Consider the following 18,313-nt stretch of genomic DNA (forward strand, 5'->3'; position numbering starts at 1 on the left):
ATCTAGAGCATTGATGGCCACTGATTGCCAGCACTGACTGGCATCACTAATGGGCACTGGTGGCACTTGTGGGCACTGATTGCTGCCACTGTTGGTCACTGATTGCTGGCATTGGTGGGCACTGTATGGTTACACTGTATTGCCCTGATTACATTCCCACATGTCCCCCTGCGTGGAGATGCTGCTCTCCTTGCCACACACTCTGTCGATTACGGCACTTCCTTGTTTACATGTGGCTGTGTCCAATCACATGCTTAAAGAGCTGCTGACGCTGTTTACAGAGATTGGGGTTGTGCTGTGACCTAGCAACATGGCCGGCCGCGATTGCCATGCCCGAGCAGCCGTTATAGGATGCCGTCATATGACGGCATCCTAGAACGAGAGCCGCAACCACCCCGCCATCATCTGATGGTGGGCGTGCGGCAACCAGTTAACAATGTGTCTGCATCTTTGCCCCTGGTGGTGCGTTTGTTGCGGCATTTGTAGTTGTCTTGGTTACGGTGCAATTCGTTTGTGTATGCAGTTCATGTTTCAGATTGTACTAACTCACCAGCTGATTGGTTTCGGTGGAACAAGTTTCGATTCTTGGCTCAGGGAGTGGCCAGACTTGTCCGGACTGGCTGTGGCGGATTGCCTTGGACTGACTGCTGCCATGATTCACCGTTCGGTGAGTAAGGCTACGTAGTCTGTATATGCTAAGGTTTGGGAGGAATGGTTTGGTCAATGGACTAGGTGGTGTGGTTCATGAAGGGGATGACAGGTTTTTGGTGTTATTTTTTTGGGGGAGCAATGTGGAACAGGGAGTGTCTGTATCGGCATTACATCGTAAGTTGGCGGGGCTGGCTTTTTCATTTAAATTGTTAGGTCGTAATAATTGTACCAAGGACATCCTGGTTCGCCAGGCGGTGAAGGGGTACCGAAGGGTCCGTCGGCGGGTGGACGGCCGTCGGCCGGTTTCTTTTGATTTATTGGTTTGTGCTTAATGGCATTTGTTCGTCTCCTTACGAGGTGGTGCTTTTTCAGACAGCTTTTACTTTGGTATTTTTTGGGGCATTTCATAGTTACATAGTAAGGTTGAATAAAGACACCAGTCCATCCAGTTCAACCTGAGTGAATGTCTACAATTGTCCCCCCTATACATTGCACTCACATCTGTCCCTACCCTCAAGGAGCCCACAATCCAAGGTCATCATTCATATACTAGGGCCAATTTTGGACAGAAGACAATTAACCTACCAGCATGTCTTTGGAGTGTAGGAGGAAACCAGAGTACCCGGAAGAAACCAACGCAAGCACAGGGAGAACATGCACGCTCCAGGCAGGTAGTGTCATGGTTGAGATTCAAACCAGCGACCCTTTTTTACTGCTAGACGAGAGTGCTAACCACTACACCTCTGTGCCACCCAAGACTGTGTTGCATATCAGGGAATTAATGTGTTCTTCTAGATGGGGGTCGGATGGTTTGCAGTTGGCGGATGTGCGTTGTAGTGGGGGCTCTGTTTTTTTGGATTAGGCAGTCCAAAATGGATCAAACTGTCCGGGGTCTGTGAGTGGAGTTGTTTGGTGTTCCTGATTCATTGATTTGTCCTGTGCATGCTACTTTGCATTTTTTGGAAGTACGTCCTGAGCATGTGAATGGTTCAGCTGTCACAATACCTGTTTACTGCATTTTTTTAAGGAAGGGTTTGTCAGCCTTGGGGCTTTGTCCGTCTGACTTTGCATCTCATTCTTTTTGCATTGGGGCCACCACGGAGGTGGCACGCTGGAGTTTAAGTAAGGCGGCTTTGCGGCATATCAGCAGGTGGGAATCTTTGTGTCACTGCCTGTTTGTTTTGTAGAAGGCTGGGAGGGGGAGTTTCATGGTGGGGGATATTGCTGCTGCACATTGTGGTTTGTATGTTCCTGTTTTGTAAGTGTGTTGGGTTTGGGTTTGGTTTTCAAGTTATTTGTATGTGTGGCTTGTTCTTCTTTTTACAGGTGAGGGCCCGTGTTTAATTTGGATCCTGGGTCATTCAATTGTCTGCTGAGGGGCGAGAAGAGCTGATGTCCGGCCTGACGGACATCAATTGGGAATTCATCGGGAAGAGGCTGTGGTGCTCTGGATCAGGGTACCTGGCTTATTGTGTAGTAGAGTGGTTCCTGAGGTGGAGCGTTACATCAGGCTTGATAGGGTCCCAGATGTGCTAGTGGTCCACACTGGGGGTACCGACTTGGGTCTACAGACTATGCGGGAGCTTAGCCATGACATTAAATACGATTTCATTTGGCTTCGCTTAACTTACCCGGACTTAATTGTGTGGCCCAATACGGTGGCTCGTACCCAATGGTGTTTTACTCGGTTAATAGTATTAAAAGGTCTCAGGTAAAGGTAAATAGGGAGGTGTCAAGATTTGTACTGTGGAATGGGGGTTTGGTTTTGAGGCATCATGAGTTAAGTTCAGTGCATTATAATTATTATCTTTCATGTATTATTGTTTTGATACCAGAGCCAGTCCTATATATTCTCCTGCATTCGCCGCAGGGGGAATTTTGCGGGTCCCGTGATCTGTTGCTACTGGTCGTATTGGTGAGCCGGTCTCCTAATTTCTATTTATTGTAAAACCATGTTGTTAATTTGATATATATTTTGCTGTGTTTGTTTCTATCCTATTATATTTATCTATTTTATAGATCCCCCTCCTGAAGAAGCGTTTTTTGACCGCAAAAGCGGTAGAGGAATTCTGTCACGCCACCCCTCAACATTAACCTTACGGGGAAACCCGATAGTTATTGTTTGGCTGTGGTGGATGCTTTTAATTAAGTTTTTGACTATTATTAAAAATTATTTTTTATATATATTCTTCATTACCCTTGATTGACCTTTGTTACCAAGTACCGAGATGAATGCTCCATAATCTTGTAGGTTTGGATACACTAGCTACAGCCTCAGCAACTGTCTATGTGGTCCTATAACCCCTTGTCATTAAAAAACATTGATCAGGATGATGGTACTTGTATGCAGTTTTTCTTGAATTAATGTTTATTTGAGGCCAGAAACTCACTTCATTGCAAAATAAATAAATAAATAAAAATGTATGAATAACCACCCCAAATAATACCGGATAAAAGTACAGAAAAGTAAATCTGGTCATAGGTAATTGAGATTAGGAGGACAACAGAGGATGTATTGTATTTTTTATATATTCCACCACCTTTTCCACCTTTGTTAAATATGTGAAATAATACAAAGACATTTATGTAATCAAACTTCCTAAGGAAAAGGGTGTCATAGTAGAAAAACTGTCAGGTTAATGAAGGAAAATAATACGTCTTTTATTGAGCAAAAAGAAAAAAATGTTTTTTTTTAGTGCTGTAATAAACTGAACGAGCAAAAGCAGCACTAAGCCCTTGTACACACGGTCGGAGATTCCGACGAAATGTGTCCTATCGGACCATTTTGTCGGATATTCCGACTGTGTGTGGTCTCCATCGGACTGTTTCCGACGGAATATACGACGGACCAACTTTTCCAACTTGCCAGTAAAATTTTCTGACAAAATGCTCCGATCGGACATACTCCTATCATGTGTAGCCTACTCCGACGGACAAAGTGTCACGCATGCTCAGATCAAATTCCTAGACCAAAGCTATTGGCTACTAGCCTGAACGTAGTCCCGTCGTAACGAAATAACGTAATCACGTTATGTACAATCGGATTTTTCGACAACTTTGTCCGACCGTGTGTATGCAACAGTTTCGGACAAAATCCGTCGGATTTGGTTGCCAGAATGTCCGACCGTGTGTACAAGGGCTAAAATTCCAAGGATAAGTCCATTTAGGTACTGACCACTAACCTAGACAATTTAAACTGAACATGTGAAAAAAATGCATTCTGTTCACCACAGCCCTCAGTGTTCATTGAACCCAGAAATGCTCATAAATATTTATTTATATTCAATTTTTTATAATTTCTTGTTTTCCTGCATGCTATTATAATTTCTTTACATGTACAATTTTGCTAAAATTCTGTACTTTGCATATACGATCCCCTGCAGATTTTGTACATTTGCCAACTAACAAAGAAGTGATCAGTCTATAATTTTAATGGTAGGTTTATTTTAACAGTGAGTGACAAAATAAGAACAAAAATATCCAGAAAAATGCATTTCAAAAAAGTTATACATTTTCATTTCCAATGAGTGAAATAAGTATTTATCCCCTTCGCAAAACATGAAACTACTTGGTGGCAAAACCCTTGCTGGCACTCAGACGTCAGATGTTTCTTGTAGTTGGTCACTAGGTTTGCACACATCTCGGGAAAGATTTTGTCCCACTCCTCTTGGCAGATCCTCTCCAAGTCATTATGGTTTTGAGGCTGACGTTTGGTAACTCAAACCTTCAGCTCCCTCCACATATTTTCTATAGGATTAAGGTCTGTCGACTGGCTAGGCCACTCCAGGACTTTAATGTGCTTCTTCTTGAGCCACTCCTTTGTTGTCTTGTCTGTGAGTTTTGGGTCATTGTCATGCTAGAATACCCATCCATGACCCATTTTCAATGTCCTGGCATAGGGAAGGAGGTTCTCACCCAAGATTTGACGGTACATGGCCCTGTCCATCGTTCCTTTAATGCAGTCCTGTCCTGACCCCTTAGCAGAAAAACACCCCCAAAGCATAATGTTTCCACCTCCATGTTTGATGTGGGGATGGTGTTCTTGGGGTCATAGGCAGCATTCCTCCTCCTCCAAACACGGTGAGATGAGTTGATGCCAAAGAGCTAGATTTTGGTCTCATCTGACCACAACACTTTCACCCAGTACTCCTCTGAATCATTCAGATGTTCATTAACAAATTTCAGACAGGCCTGTACATGTGTTTTCTTGAGCAGGGGGACCTTGCGGGCGCTGCACAATTTCAGTCTTTCATGGTGTAGTGTGTTACCAATTGTTTGTTCTTGGTGACTATGGTCCCAGCTGCCTTGAGATCATTAACAAGATTCTCCCGTGTAATTTTGGGCTGACTCCTCAATGTTCCCATGATCATTGAAACTCCACGAGGTGGGATCTTGCAATGAGCCCCAGTCCGAGGGAGACTGACAGTTATTTTGAGTTTCTTCCATTTGCAAATAATCGCACCAACTGTCGTCACCCTTTCGCCAAGCTGCTTGGTGATGGTCTTATAGCCCATTCCAGTCTTGTGTAGGTCTACAATCTTGACATCCTTGGACAACCTTTTAGTCTTGGCCATGGTGGAGAGATTGAATTCTGATTGATTGCTTCTGTGGACAGGTGTATTTTATACATGTAATAAGCCAAGATTAGGAGCGCTCCCTTTAAGAGAGTGCTCCTAATCTCAGCTTGTTACCTGAATAGAAGACACCTGGGAGTCAGAAATCTTGCTGATTGATAGGGGATCAAATACTTGTTTCACTCATTAAAATTCAAATTAATTCATAACTATTTTGAAATGTATTTTTCTGGATATTTTTGAAGTTATTCCATCTCACTGTTAAAATAAACCTACCATTAAAAATATAGACTGATCATTTCTTTGTCAGTGGGCAAACGCATAAAATTAGCAGGGGGTCCAATACTTTTTTCCCCTCACTGTACAATATTAACTCTGTAATATATGTAATTATTTGATGATTTTTTGTTTGTACAGTGTTTTACTATAGAGACACATACATCTACAGTCAACAAAATAGAAAAAGTATCTGAAATTCAGAAGCTGGTCAATGAGATATTCAATCATATAGATCAGATGATGCCAAAAGTGACTTTTGTCCATACCGACAACACAACAAGTGCCAAAAAGAGCAAAATGTTCATAAAAAGCCCCAAAGAAAAGTATTGTGTTGGAGATGAATTAATAGTACAATTTGATGCATATGATCATTTAGGTCAAAGGAAAGCCCATGGAGGGGATTATCTGAGAGCAATCATTTCCAATACTGATATAAACGCGAGATCTTCTGGAAGAATTGAAGACTTCAAAAATGGAACATACCATGTTCATTTCACCTTATTTTGGGATGGTAAAGTAGTGGCAACATTGTTTCTAATGCACCCAAGTGAAGCCGTTTCAGCCCTGTGGAAGTCACGAAATAGCTGGTATGGTAATGTTGGCTACTTGTGCAAATTCACTAGTCCAAGCAAGCAAGTAGAAACCAAATGTGGCTTCAATCTCAGTAAAGAAGAAGAACTATGTGAATATATAGATGAGAGAGATGAGGAATACTTCTATTCTGTCAGACCCCAGAATTTCAGTTGTGATTCATTGACAGAATTCAAAAACTGGAAGACACTGGCTACCCAACTATCTCCACTGGAAAACAGTCTGCTTGTCAGGTATGTTATGTGTTACTGTTTTTGAGAGGCAATACACAGTAAGATTTTTTTTTTGATGTGATGTAACTTAATTGGTCATCCAGGCCCAGACTGGGACAAATAAAACTGGCCCGGGCATTTTAGACTGAGCAGACTATTTTGCTAATGATAATATCTGAGCAGTAAGGGGTTAATGATGAGGGCAGTTAGGAAGAGGTCAATGTTGGTCACAAAGGGGTTAATATGTGTACATGGGGGTGTGTGAATGTTGATATTAAGGACGTTTTATGAAATCAGTGAGCCCATGTGCAAGATCATAAGTTGGGCCCCACTGCTTGATAAAACAAACAAAAAAAAATTGTTTGCTTACTGCAATGCAGCAGTGAGTGGGCATGGTTTTCATTATACCAGTGTTGTTGGCTAGCCTTAAAAAAGGCTTGGGATGCTTTTGGACAGTTGTAAGGGAGCACTAATGTGGCACACATAGTGTGACGTGGCGAATAGCAGTCATGGTCAGATTGCTTTACCAGTGGAAGGGGCTTAAAGGTACGTGCTTAAATAAAACAAAAACCTTTTTACACTCAAAAAATATGCATAGACAGGTGCGACCACAAGTGAGATTTTTACAGACATATAGTGTCTCCCTGCCTGGACTACCAACCAGCTATCAGACTGTTGTGGGTCTGCTGGTCTATATAAACCCGCCCTGAACCAAAGCTCAAATGCTTCAGAATTCCCTCTGCTAGCCTTGTCCCTGCCTGTACCTGTTCTTTTCCTTGCCTTGTCCTGGACCCCGTTCCGTGTATCCTGTCCTTGAGACCTGTTACCGGCTCCCTTTATGGTCTGCTACCTTATACCTGGCTTCTGTTCCCCTTTTGTTTTTGTCCCTGTCTCGTTTATTTCATGTTTGTTTCCTATGCTTTTATATATATATTATATATATATATTTATTAGGGATGAGCCGAACACCCCCCGGTTCGGTTCGCACCAGAACTTTCGAACGGACCCCAAATTCGAACGAACTTTAGAACCCCATTGAAGTCTATGGGACTCGAACGTTCGAAATGAAAAGTGCTAATTTCAACGGCTAATATGCAAGATACTGTCCTAAAAAGGGTTTGGGGACCTGGCTCCTGCCCCAGGGGACATGGGTCAATGCCTAAAATGTTTTTAAAAATGGCCGTTTTGGCGGGAGCACTGATTTTAATGACGATTAAAGTGAAAAAAAAAGTAAAATATTCCTTTAAATATGGTGCCTGGGGGGTGTCTGTAGTATGCCTGTGAAGTGCCACGTGTTTCCCGTGTTTAGAACAGTCCCTGCACAAAATGACATTAAACGGAAATAACACCATTTAAAACTGCTTGCGGTTTTAATGTTATATCTGCTTCCTGCAATATGGTTGAAAATCATTGAGAAAAATGGCATGGGTAGCCCTCCCTGCCCATTACCAGCCCCTTTAGGTCTTGTAAGCATATTAAGGGGAACCCCGTACCCATATTAAAAAAAGGAAATGCGTGTGGCCCCCAGGCCCTATATACTCAGAACAGCAGTATACAGGCGGTGCAAACAAGACAGGGACTGTGTAGGTTTGTTGTGTTAAGTTGAATCTGTTTGTAATTTTCAACTGGTACATTTTTAAAGTGTAGCTCCAGTCAAAAAAACTATTTTTAAGCTTTTTGGAAAACATAGGGAAGGGTTATCACCCCTGTATAATTTGTTTTGTCGTCCATCTTTTTTCATCTCACTTGCTGTTGTCTCCTTCCGTTTGCAAGTAGGAGATGTTTGTAAATTGGATGTTTGAAAGTAGGGGCCTGCCCTATATGCTCTGCAGAAATGGCGGAACAAGGTGTTGGTTTTGCCACAACATTGTAAGCCCTCAAAGTGACTCTTGGTGGGCGCTGGAGCGCCCTGCTGTGAACGATTATATCAAGAATTGTAATTACATGCCATTGTTGAACAGTGGTAGAAAAATTAACTTTTGGTGGTTGTGGTGCTGGTGCCACAACACTATAAGTCCTCACCGTTTCTCTGGGTGGGCACAGGAAGGGGCCCTCCTGTGAAATATTATATCAAGAATTGTAATTACATGTCCCTGTTAAACAGGGGCAGAAAAATTGGGCCTTAGGCACTGGTGCTGGTGCCACCACACTGCAACCTCTGCCATATACTCTAGTTTTATTGCAGGAATTAGCCCTGCTGCAAAGCATTGCATCAAAAATTGTAATTAAACGCCCCTGTTAAACAGGGGCAGAAAAATTGGGCTGATGGCATCAACCAGAACCAGAAATGTTCTTCCAACATATCAGCGGAGGAGGAAGAGGATAGACAATCAACATAACAGGACAGTCACTCAGCATCAGCATAGGCAGTCTTGAAGGGATGTGATATTTCAAAAAAAATTATTCTGTTACATCAGCTTCAGGTGCTTGGTAGCTGTGGGTGATCCAAGACTGATTCATCTTGATGAAGGTCAGTCGATCAACTGATTCGGTGGACAGGCGCACCCTGTGATCGGTAACAAAGCCACCAGCAGCACTGAAGGTGCGTTCCGAAAGAACGCTGGATGCAGGACAGGCCAGTAGCTCAATTGCATACTGTGCAAGCTCTGGCCAGTGATCCATCCTCAAGACCCAGTAAGCCAGAGGATTTTCGGTGGGAAAGGTGTCCAAGTCTGACCTTGCCCCTAGGTATTCCTGCACCATGTAAATCAGACGCTGGCGATGGGTGCTGGAACCGATCATACCTTGGGGCTGCGGACTAAAAAATTGTCTGAAAGCATCAGTCAGACGGCCACCTTCTCCACCGCTCCTTCTGACCGATGCCTCAGCAACATGTTGTCCAGGACCAGGAGTTTGTAACCTCCCAGTCTCTGGGAACGCGTTGCACAGACCTTTCTGCAAGGCCTCCCGGAGAAGTCTCGTCCTCTGCTCCCTCTGCGATGGCAAGATAAGGTCGGCAACCTTACCCTTGTACCGTGGATCAAGGAGAGTGGCCAGCCAGTAATGGTCCCTCTCCTTGATCCGAAGAATAAGAGGATCCTTCCGCAGGCTTTGCAGGATCAGGGAGGCCATGCAGCGTAGGTTAGCTGAGGCATTCGGTCCGGAGTCCTCTGGGTCACTAAGGACAACATGATCCGCAGTGTAATGGAAATTTGTAGGTTCTGTATATAATTGTATTCTATTTTATATGTATTGCACAATGCCCTCACTGTGCACACGGCACTAACAATGTTTTCAGTACATGTTTTGCATTCTTTCAAGTCTTGATTAGAATTAGCCTGCCTATGTAACGCCCCTTGTTACCATAAACGTACAATTGTAATATTAATGTGATACCTACGTAATCATGTGTATAAAAGCCTTCAAATGCGTCATAATAAAGGAGAACGGTTATTTGGAAAGATGCTGAGCGTATCTTTTGTGTCTGTTCCCTACTGCAGTAGTTATTAATTTGGAACCACTAATCAATATGAGGATAGGAGTTGCCTATCATCAAAATATCCATTTCAGCAGCTACCTCCTCCCAGCCACGTACAAGTCCACGTGTTTCTTGGGACTGTAAATCATCCCTACAAGACTGCTGCTGCTGTTGATGCTGAGTGCCAGCCTCCACCTCCATGCTGACACAATCATCCTCCTCCTCCTCTTCCTCCTCCTCATCCTCTTCCTGTGTGATGGGTGGCACAGCAGGAACACTGTCTGGATAAAGGGGGCCTTGAGAGGCAAGGAAGTCCTCCTCTTCCTGCCTCTGTTCTGCCTCAAGTGCCCTGTCCATTATTCCACGCAGCGTATGCTCCAAGAGGTGGACAAGAGGTACAGTGTCACTGATGCATGCACTGTCACTGCTCACCATCCTTGTGGCCTCCTGAAACGGTGACAGGACAGTGCATGCATCCCTGATCATGCCCCACTGGCGTGGTGAGAAAAAACCAAGCTCCCCTGACCCTGTCCTGGTGCCGTAGTCGCACAGGTACTCATTGATGGCCCTCTGCTGCGTGTGCAGCTGCTGCAGCATGGCCAATGTTGAGTTCCATCTGGTGGGCATGTCACATATAAGGCGGTTCTTGGGCAGGTTCAACTCTTTTTGGAGCTCAGCCAGCCGAGCACAGGCATTAAATGATCGGCGGAAATGCACACAGACTTTCCTGGCCTGCTTCAGGACATCCTGTAAGCCGGGGTACCTGCCCAAGAACCGCTGCACCACCAGGTTAAGGACGTGAGCTACACAGGGCACATGGGTCAGTTGTCCCTGTCGGAGGGCGGAGAGGAGGTTGGTGCCATTGTCGCAAACCACCATTCCTGGCTTAAGCTGGCGTGGCGTCAACCACCTCTCGGCCTGCCCCTGCAGAGCTGACAAAACATCCGCCCCAGTGTGGCTCCTGTCCCCCAAACAAACCAGCGCAAGCACGGCATGGCATCGTTTTGCCTGCGTACTTGCGTAGCCCCTGGAACGCCTACGGAGCACCGCTGGTTCTGAGGACAGAGCACTGGAAGAGGCCATGGAGGAAGAAGAAGAGGAGGGGGTGGAGGAGAGAGGTGTGTCACAACCAATAGTAGCATTTTGGAGGCGTGGTGGCGGAACAACCTCCAACACTACTGCACCTTGTCCTGCATCCTTCCCAGCTGCCAGAAGAGTGACCCAATGGGCCGTGAAAGACAGGTAACGTCCCTGTCCATGCCTGCTGGACCATGAGTCAGCGGTAATATGCACCTTACCACTGACTGCTCTGTCCAGCGAGGCAAGGACATTGCCTTCCACATGCCGGTAGAGAGCCGGAATCGCCTTCCGTGAGAAAAAGTGGCGTTTGGGGACCTGCCACTGAGGACCCGCACATTGTATAAACTCACGGAAGGGGGCCGAGTCTACCAACTGAAAAGGCAGCAGTTGAAGTGCTAGCAATTTAGCCAAGCTAGCATTCAACCGCTGGGCATGTGGATGGCTGGGAGTGAACTTCTTTCGCCGGTCCAGCAGCTGGGGCAGGGACATTTGCCTGCTATAATCGGACGTGGGTGTACCGCTAGCAGAGTTCCCGGAAGCACTTGGCTGTGACACACCTAATTCTACACCTTCATTCCTCTCAGAGCAGGTTTCAGAGAGGACTGAAGGTCTAGTGGGGTTGGAGATGCCAGCTGATGAGGAGCAAGGAGAGGTCCGCTTTGTTCTTTTGTTGTGGGTCTTTGAGGTACGCTTGCCAACGAGCTGCATGGCAGGTCAACATATGTCTGGTCAAGCATGTGGTGCCCAAGTGGCTGATGTTTTGGCCACGTGTGATACGCTTGAGACATATGTTGCAAATAGCAGCGGTGCGATCTGATGCACTCGTCTCAAAAAAGGCCCACACCAAAGAACTTTTAGAATAACGCGCAGAGGCAGCGCTCTGCACAGGCGGAGCTCTGCGGTGTGATTCAGACGGTGTGCTGCCCCTAAGCTGGCCCCCGGAGGGCATCCTGCCTCGTTGGACATGTGCCTCCTCCTCCTCCTCCTCCTCCTCTCTCCTTCCAGGCACCCACGTGGAGTCAGTGCCCTCATCATCCCCTCCCTCTTCATCGCTGTAGTAAACCTGGCAGTATGCTGCAGCTTGTGGAACATGACTGCCAGATTGCTGTCCTTCTTGAGCATCCCCTCTCTCTGCGCTCACGCTACTGCCTTCCTCTAGCTGAGTGTCATCATCAGAGCCCACAAAACACTGGGCATCCTCCTGGAGCATGTACCCAACACTGTGCTCAAAGAGTTCAGGAGACTCCTCAGGAGGACGTGGTGGGTCTAGGGAAGGAGTCACTGATGATGACATTGAGAGGAGGGAAGACGATGCGTTGGCAGCTGCTTTGCTAGTACCCTGAGACTGGGTGAGAGAGGATGAGGAGGATGAAGAGGGCTTGGTCATCCACTCTACCAAGTCGTTGGCATGTTGCGGCTCAACATGTCCAGCTGCCGAAAAGAAGGACAAGCGTGTCCCATGGCCACGTGCTGATGACAATGCACCGCGTCCACGAACAGCACTGTTGTCTCTAGACACAGAGCCTGCTTGCCCTCTTTTATCGGCTCGCGCCTGTCTGCCTCTCCTTGCTGGCCTTCCAGGCATGGTAATGGCCTGAAGGGAGTTGGGTAAAAAAGCAGTTGGGTAGTGTATATTGTGCTAGAGGCACACAACACCCACTAACTCCTGCAGATGCCTTTATTATAGAACACCAGAGATAAAGGGGTATATACAGATGTATACTGTGCTGTGCTGGAGGCACACACAACTTCCAATAACTCCTGCAGATGGCAAGTGGGCTCAAATAGAGAACAGCTATGTAGGTGGATATAGCGGTATGTACTGGGTACAGAGCACGCAGACAGCACGCACTATCTCCTAACACTACTGGCTGCAAGCTCTATTATAAAAGATAGATCACTAGCTATATAGGTGAGGTGAATATAGCGGTGTATACTGCGGTCAGGGCACGCAGACAATAACCACTACACAACAGCAAGATCGAAAATCGGCCGAAAACGATCGGTGTGTACTGTGTTGAAGGTACACAGAACACCCACTGCTTCATACGCCAACACACTACACAAGGCCGCCGCGCTGGCGGCCTTATATAGTGTGGGGCGTGCACTACACAGCCTGAGCTATGATTGGCCACAGGCATCCTGCCTGTGGCCAATCATGGCTCTCCTCGCTGCTGGCGCTGCGATTGGCCAAGCATGCGGGGTCACAGTGCATGCTTGGCCAATCATGAGCCAGCAATGCACTGCGCCATCGCAGTGCATTGTGGGCCGTGAGCGCCACACGAATTTGGCGCGAACGGACCAAAATGTTCGGACTTCGCCGAACGGACGAACAGCCAATGTTCGAGTCGAACGTATGTTCGACTCCAACACGAAGCTCATCCCTAATATATATATATATATATATATATATATATATATATATATATTAGTTAGACAGTTAGTTAGGTGTTATTATTGTTATTATTTACTTGTTTGCATGTGTGTCCTTATCTTAAATAACATACTTTTTTCAATTATTCGCTTGTCCCTGATTCCTTGGTGCAGTCCAACAATCTGATCACCTGTATTGGATGTCTGTTTAAAACATCCCTGAGAGCTGGTTCACACTGAGGCAGCACGACTTGCAGCGCGACTGCCTCAGGTGACCTGCACACGACAGCAGCGGCGACTTGCAAAACAACTTTTGTATAGAAGTCAATGCAAATTGCCTCAAGTTCCCCCCAAAATAGTACAGGAACCTTTTTCTAAGTCAGAGCAACTTGAGTCGCTCCTATTGGAACGGTTCCATTGTACAGAACGGAACGTGACTTGTCAGGCGGCTAAGTCATCTGACAAGTCGTCCCAGTGTGAACTGGCTCTGACAGAATTCTGAAGCCATACAATCAGATTGGTTGCACCTGGGAATTGGGTCTGAGCACGCTATTATTGAAAGATGCATCTGGAAGATATTCTGTATTTATCGCTCCCGGCAACAGATGACAGAAATTTTTGTTATCAGACATTAAGTGAATGCATTAGGAAACAGTTGTTAGAATACATCTGTCTAGCTCTTGTTTTTTTTTTTTTTTTGATCCAGGCAGTCTTTTGTTTGAAAACGTGCAACCATTGATTCAGATCTGTGCTAAATTGGCCTTGTATGATGCCTCTATGGGTGGTGATGACTATACACCCCCTTTTAGTGCAGCTCAGACAGAGTCTTTGGTTTGGCTATTGGAAGATGACTCTTTTTCTTTGAACAATATTCAGCTTGTCCTCAACAGGTGGTTGCAGAATGTATTGATTCAGTGCAGTCTCTGGTGAGACGAGCAATGTGCAATCACTATTATAGGCCTGGTCAAGTTTGTTGCACTCAGCCTCTGTTAGCTCCCAACCACCCTTTTCTATGGCTAGATACCAGTCTGCTGGAATGTTTTCCTCTCCTTTACCCCCAACAACCACAGTTGCCGCCCAATACACCGTTCTACCAATGAAGTACCAGTACCCTGCTTCCTCCTGCTGCACCTATCCTGCCTTTAACCATTCTGCTCTGCTGCCTCCATCAGCTCCACTAAATCTCCCTTGAAAATCTGCTTCCTCTGTCTTACCATCCTTCCGCTCTTCGCTTCTACCAGCTGCATCCACTACCTATAGCCCTGTATCCACATACAAATCTTAATTGGCTAAAACCAAAAAGAAGTGGAAGTTTTTCCCAACCCATACCATCATGCCACTCTCCAATCCTGCCTCCACACCAGCTGAAATATTCCGGCCTGAAGTTCCAGTGCCCATGTCCCAGCCTGTGGAGCTGGTGCCCGTGTGCCAGCCTGTTAAGCCGGTGCCCATGTGCCAGCCTGTGGAGCCAGTGCCCATGTCCCAGGCTGAAGAGCCGTACCGTTTCCTGTCATGTGGAGCTGGTGCCCATTACCCTGTTTGTTGGGCTGGTACCTGTTACCCTGCCTGGTGTTTCAGTATCTGCTGTCCAGCCAGATGACCCAGAGCCTGCTAGATGAAGGGGCTCAGGTAAGTAAAACGAGGGGCTGAGGGGCTGGTGACTGACAGGTTTTTTTTCCCCTTAATGCATCCTATGCTCCCCTTAATAATGCCTTCATCCTGGCCCGGGTTTACTCCCTTTGCTGCCCCAAGGCTGGGTCCTTCAATGCGCCCCCCCCCCCCCCACACATACACACATACACCACCATTCTCGTCCTTTATCGATGACTGCTGCAATAGATCAACTAAAAACATATCTCTACACACGAGAACACTGAAAATAATTGGCTTTAATTGTACAGACTGAAAATACTCTGTAATGCAGAAAATGCCTTTTAAAGATTATAGCAGTAAGAAACTCCCTACAATTTTTTAGTTCTAACCTTATTCTAAATTTGTTGGGATACAGCATCACACAACTGTGCAATTGTCAGTTAAACTGATGCAGTGCCCTATCGCAAAAAAAATATTGAAGTGCAATATTTCTATTATTACATTGTTATATAAAATAAAAGAAAATACTTCAACTCACCATAAGCAGAATCAGTCAGAGCCTGAGCGTGTCACTTGCTAAAGTCACCTGCCTTCAGATGCGGATTGTCACTTGCCACATGTTGTGGATTGTCACTTTCCACAACGCCTGCCACACATTGCGGATTGTTACTTGCCACAACGTCTGCCACACATTGCGGATTGTCACTTGCCACATCACTTGTCAGCGAATGCAGGGTGTCAACTTGCACATCACTTGTCAGCAGATGCCGGGTGCACCATGTCACGTCACTCGTCAGCGGATGCAGGGTGTTACTTGCCATGTCACTTGTCAGCAATATGCAGGGTGTCACTTGCCACGTCACTTGTCAGCAGATGCTAGGTGTCACATGCCAGTCACTTGTCAGAAGATGCAGGGTGTCCCTTGCCACTTTGCCTGCCACTGGGTCAAAGGGGGCCCCATCAGGTAGGATGTACGGGGCCCCATGATTTCTAACAGCAGCCCTGATGCCCACTTTAGTGGCTGTTGTGTCTGGACCAAGAAGGGACTCTGTGGACAGGGGAGGAGAGAGAGATACACTGCGCCTGCTCCACTGCTTATTTCAAGCGGACATTCAAGGGCACATTCAGGGGGGCAGCAAATTCCCGCCGCTAGCAAGCCAATTTCACCGGCACTGCTGCTCATTTCATGTGGACCAATCGGGCTTGTGTACTCCCACTTCCTTGTAGTGGTGGAACGCACGATAGGGTGGACGTGATGTCATCAGCCGGAAATGATGCAAGACATGGGAGGCAACACGGCCATCATTTCCGGCTGATGACATTACGTCCACCCCATTGTGTGTTCCAGTCACCAGGAAGTGGGAGTACACAAGCAGTCCCCCTGAAATAAGTTTCCTGCGAAAGCGAGGACCCGAAGCTGTACGAAGTTACACGAGGACAAGCGGGAAAGGCCCCGCTGCTGATTTGGATCGACGCAAGATCCTCGGTGGAGCAGAGCCGCCCCAGTTAACCAGCGGGAACTCCCACTTTGGAACCACGAGGCAAGTTGAATATCTGAGCGTGATTGATGGGGAGCAGTGGAGCGACTGGACTGCAGCCTTGCCTAAAGCATCGACTTAGGCAGTGGTAATTAGGGGGGAGTGAGGAGAATGAGTAGTGAAGATTGAGACTACGATCACTGTTAATAATTGAAAGCAAGGAAGCGCCCTAGTATCCCTTGCCTTGGTGGGACGTTTCCCCTCCCCCCCCCCCTCTTTTCCATCTACAAATAGCCAGCTTGATGGAATTTTAGTCCCATGATATAATAAGTATATGACCGTGGTATTGCACTGATAATAGACTGCTCGGTCCCCTCCCCCATGATTCTCTATTCAAAAGTTGTGTTTCTGCTGTGGGGATTTGTCACAGGGTTTTACACTGTCACATTACTATCTTGCTGACTCAGCTTTTTATTACACGGACATTACCATGCTCAGTAAAAGAGCTACAGAGGATATGCTACATGGGGAGGGGAATCAAAAAACGCGCGCAGCTAAGGAAAAATTAAACCAAGCCTCTGCGGCAGCAAAACTTGAGCGATGCGACTTACCCTGGCAAGAAAGCACAACAGCATTCAGCAGGGCAAACAAAGTCGCAGGGGACACTTGGTGACAGGAGAAGCATGGGCTATTTGGCTTCAGACTCTGCTACCTTACCTCTAGGAGGGGGGGTAGGTGGGTTGCCACAGGGGGAGAACGGGGTGGCCTGTGGCTCTGCAGGTCCGGCGCGGCCCTTGGGGATGGGGGTTGGTGAACCCACGCTGCGAGAGATACTGCAGGCAGTTAATGAGTGCAAGGACTTTATCTCTGGTCTTGATAATCAATTGAGTAACAATAAAAATGAACTACACTCCATGAGTCAATTATTAAGCAACACTATTGATAGAACGAATGTACTAGAGGGAAGATTAAGCACGGTGGAGGACGAGTTATTTCCTCTACAGGAAAAAATAAACGCACTCCAGAAACAAATTACCATACAAGTATCTAAAATCGATGATATGGACAATAGGAATCGCAGGAACAACGTGCGTCTAATTGGCCTGCCAGAGGGTTCTAACCCCATAACCTTCTTGGAGAACTGGTTTAAGGAATTATTGGGAGATGTCCCCTTTTCCCCATTCTTTTCTATTGAAAGGACCCATAGAGTTCCCTTTAGACCTCGATCACCAGAGGAACGCTGTAGGCCACTGATACTGAAATTTGCTAATTATAATGATCGAATGATTTTGATGCAAAGAATTAGAGAACTAGGGGACATCTTCTCTAAGGGGACTTGAGTATCATTCTATCCAGATTTCCCATTGGACTTGCAGAAACAGAGGGCCGAGTTTACTCCTATTAAGCGCACCCTGCAAAAACATAGGATAACCTATGCATTATGGTATCCAGCTCGACTGCGAGTGTTTGCTTTGGGCTCAACCTTAATCTTTAACTCTCCGTTTGAGGCTGTAAACTGGTTGGAGGAACATAAAGAGACGTTGTAGTGTTGTTTATCATTGGCCTGTCTTGGTCCTTGTGGAGGGGAGGAGAGGGGGGGGGGGGGTTTCCACAAATGGAGGTAACTAATTGATAGAGCAAGTCACATTATTTATGGTCATTTATGGCAGGGCGGGGGGGGGATGTGTATAATGGTACAATAAGTAGACTAGGGATGGTGTGTATGCACTATGGATCACTGTGATCCAGGACAACACAGGTTACATGTACAACAATACATGTTATAAAATGGCCACGATATTCAGAATTGTTCCCGAGTGGGGGAGGCTAGACCACTTAGGTGGGGGTAGTTACTTGGGCAGGGTTGGGGGGGTGGGGGGAGATGGGTGGGTTTTCAAAAACATGCTACAAGTACCAAGAGGGTGGCGGGGGCGAGGCGGGGTGGGGGGTTCTGTTGGGGGAGAGGGTGTTGCCCTCTCCCCCCCCCGCCCCTCTGTTTCCCTGGGTCTAGCAATTACTAGTGCTGATGAGTAGGTTGAGTATTACCTCATGAAATGTGAGGGG

General features: G+C 46.4%; 1 protein-coding gene across 1 annotated transcript in view; it reads left to right on the top strand.

Annotated features, from left to right (window-relative positions):
* Positions 1 to 18,313, top strand: part of LOC143997264 (NXPE family member 1-like) — a 230,592-nt gene that overhangs the window by 52,342 nt on the left and 159,937 nt on the right. Inside the window, exon 2 of the mRNA XM_077492803.1 lies at positions 5,643 to 6,328. Within this exon, the coding sequence (XP_077348929.1) occupies positions 5,643 to 6,328 (686 nt within the window). The remainder of the gene's footprint in view (positions 1 to 5,642; positions 6,329 to 18,313) is intronic.

This window comes from Lithobates pipiens, unplaced genomic scaffold, assembly GCF_037356315.1.
Source record: "Lithobates pipiens isolate NorthernLeopardFrog02 unplaced genomic scaffold, aLitPip1_a1.2 Scaffold_19, whole genome shotgun sequence".
Lineage (NCBI taxonomy): Eukaryota > Metazoa > Chordata > Amphibia > Anura > Ranidae > Lithobates > Lithobates pipiens.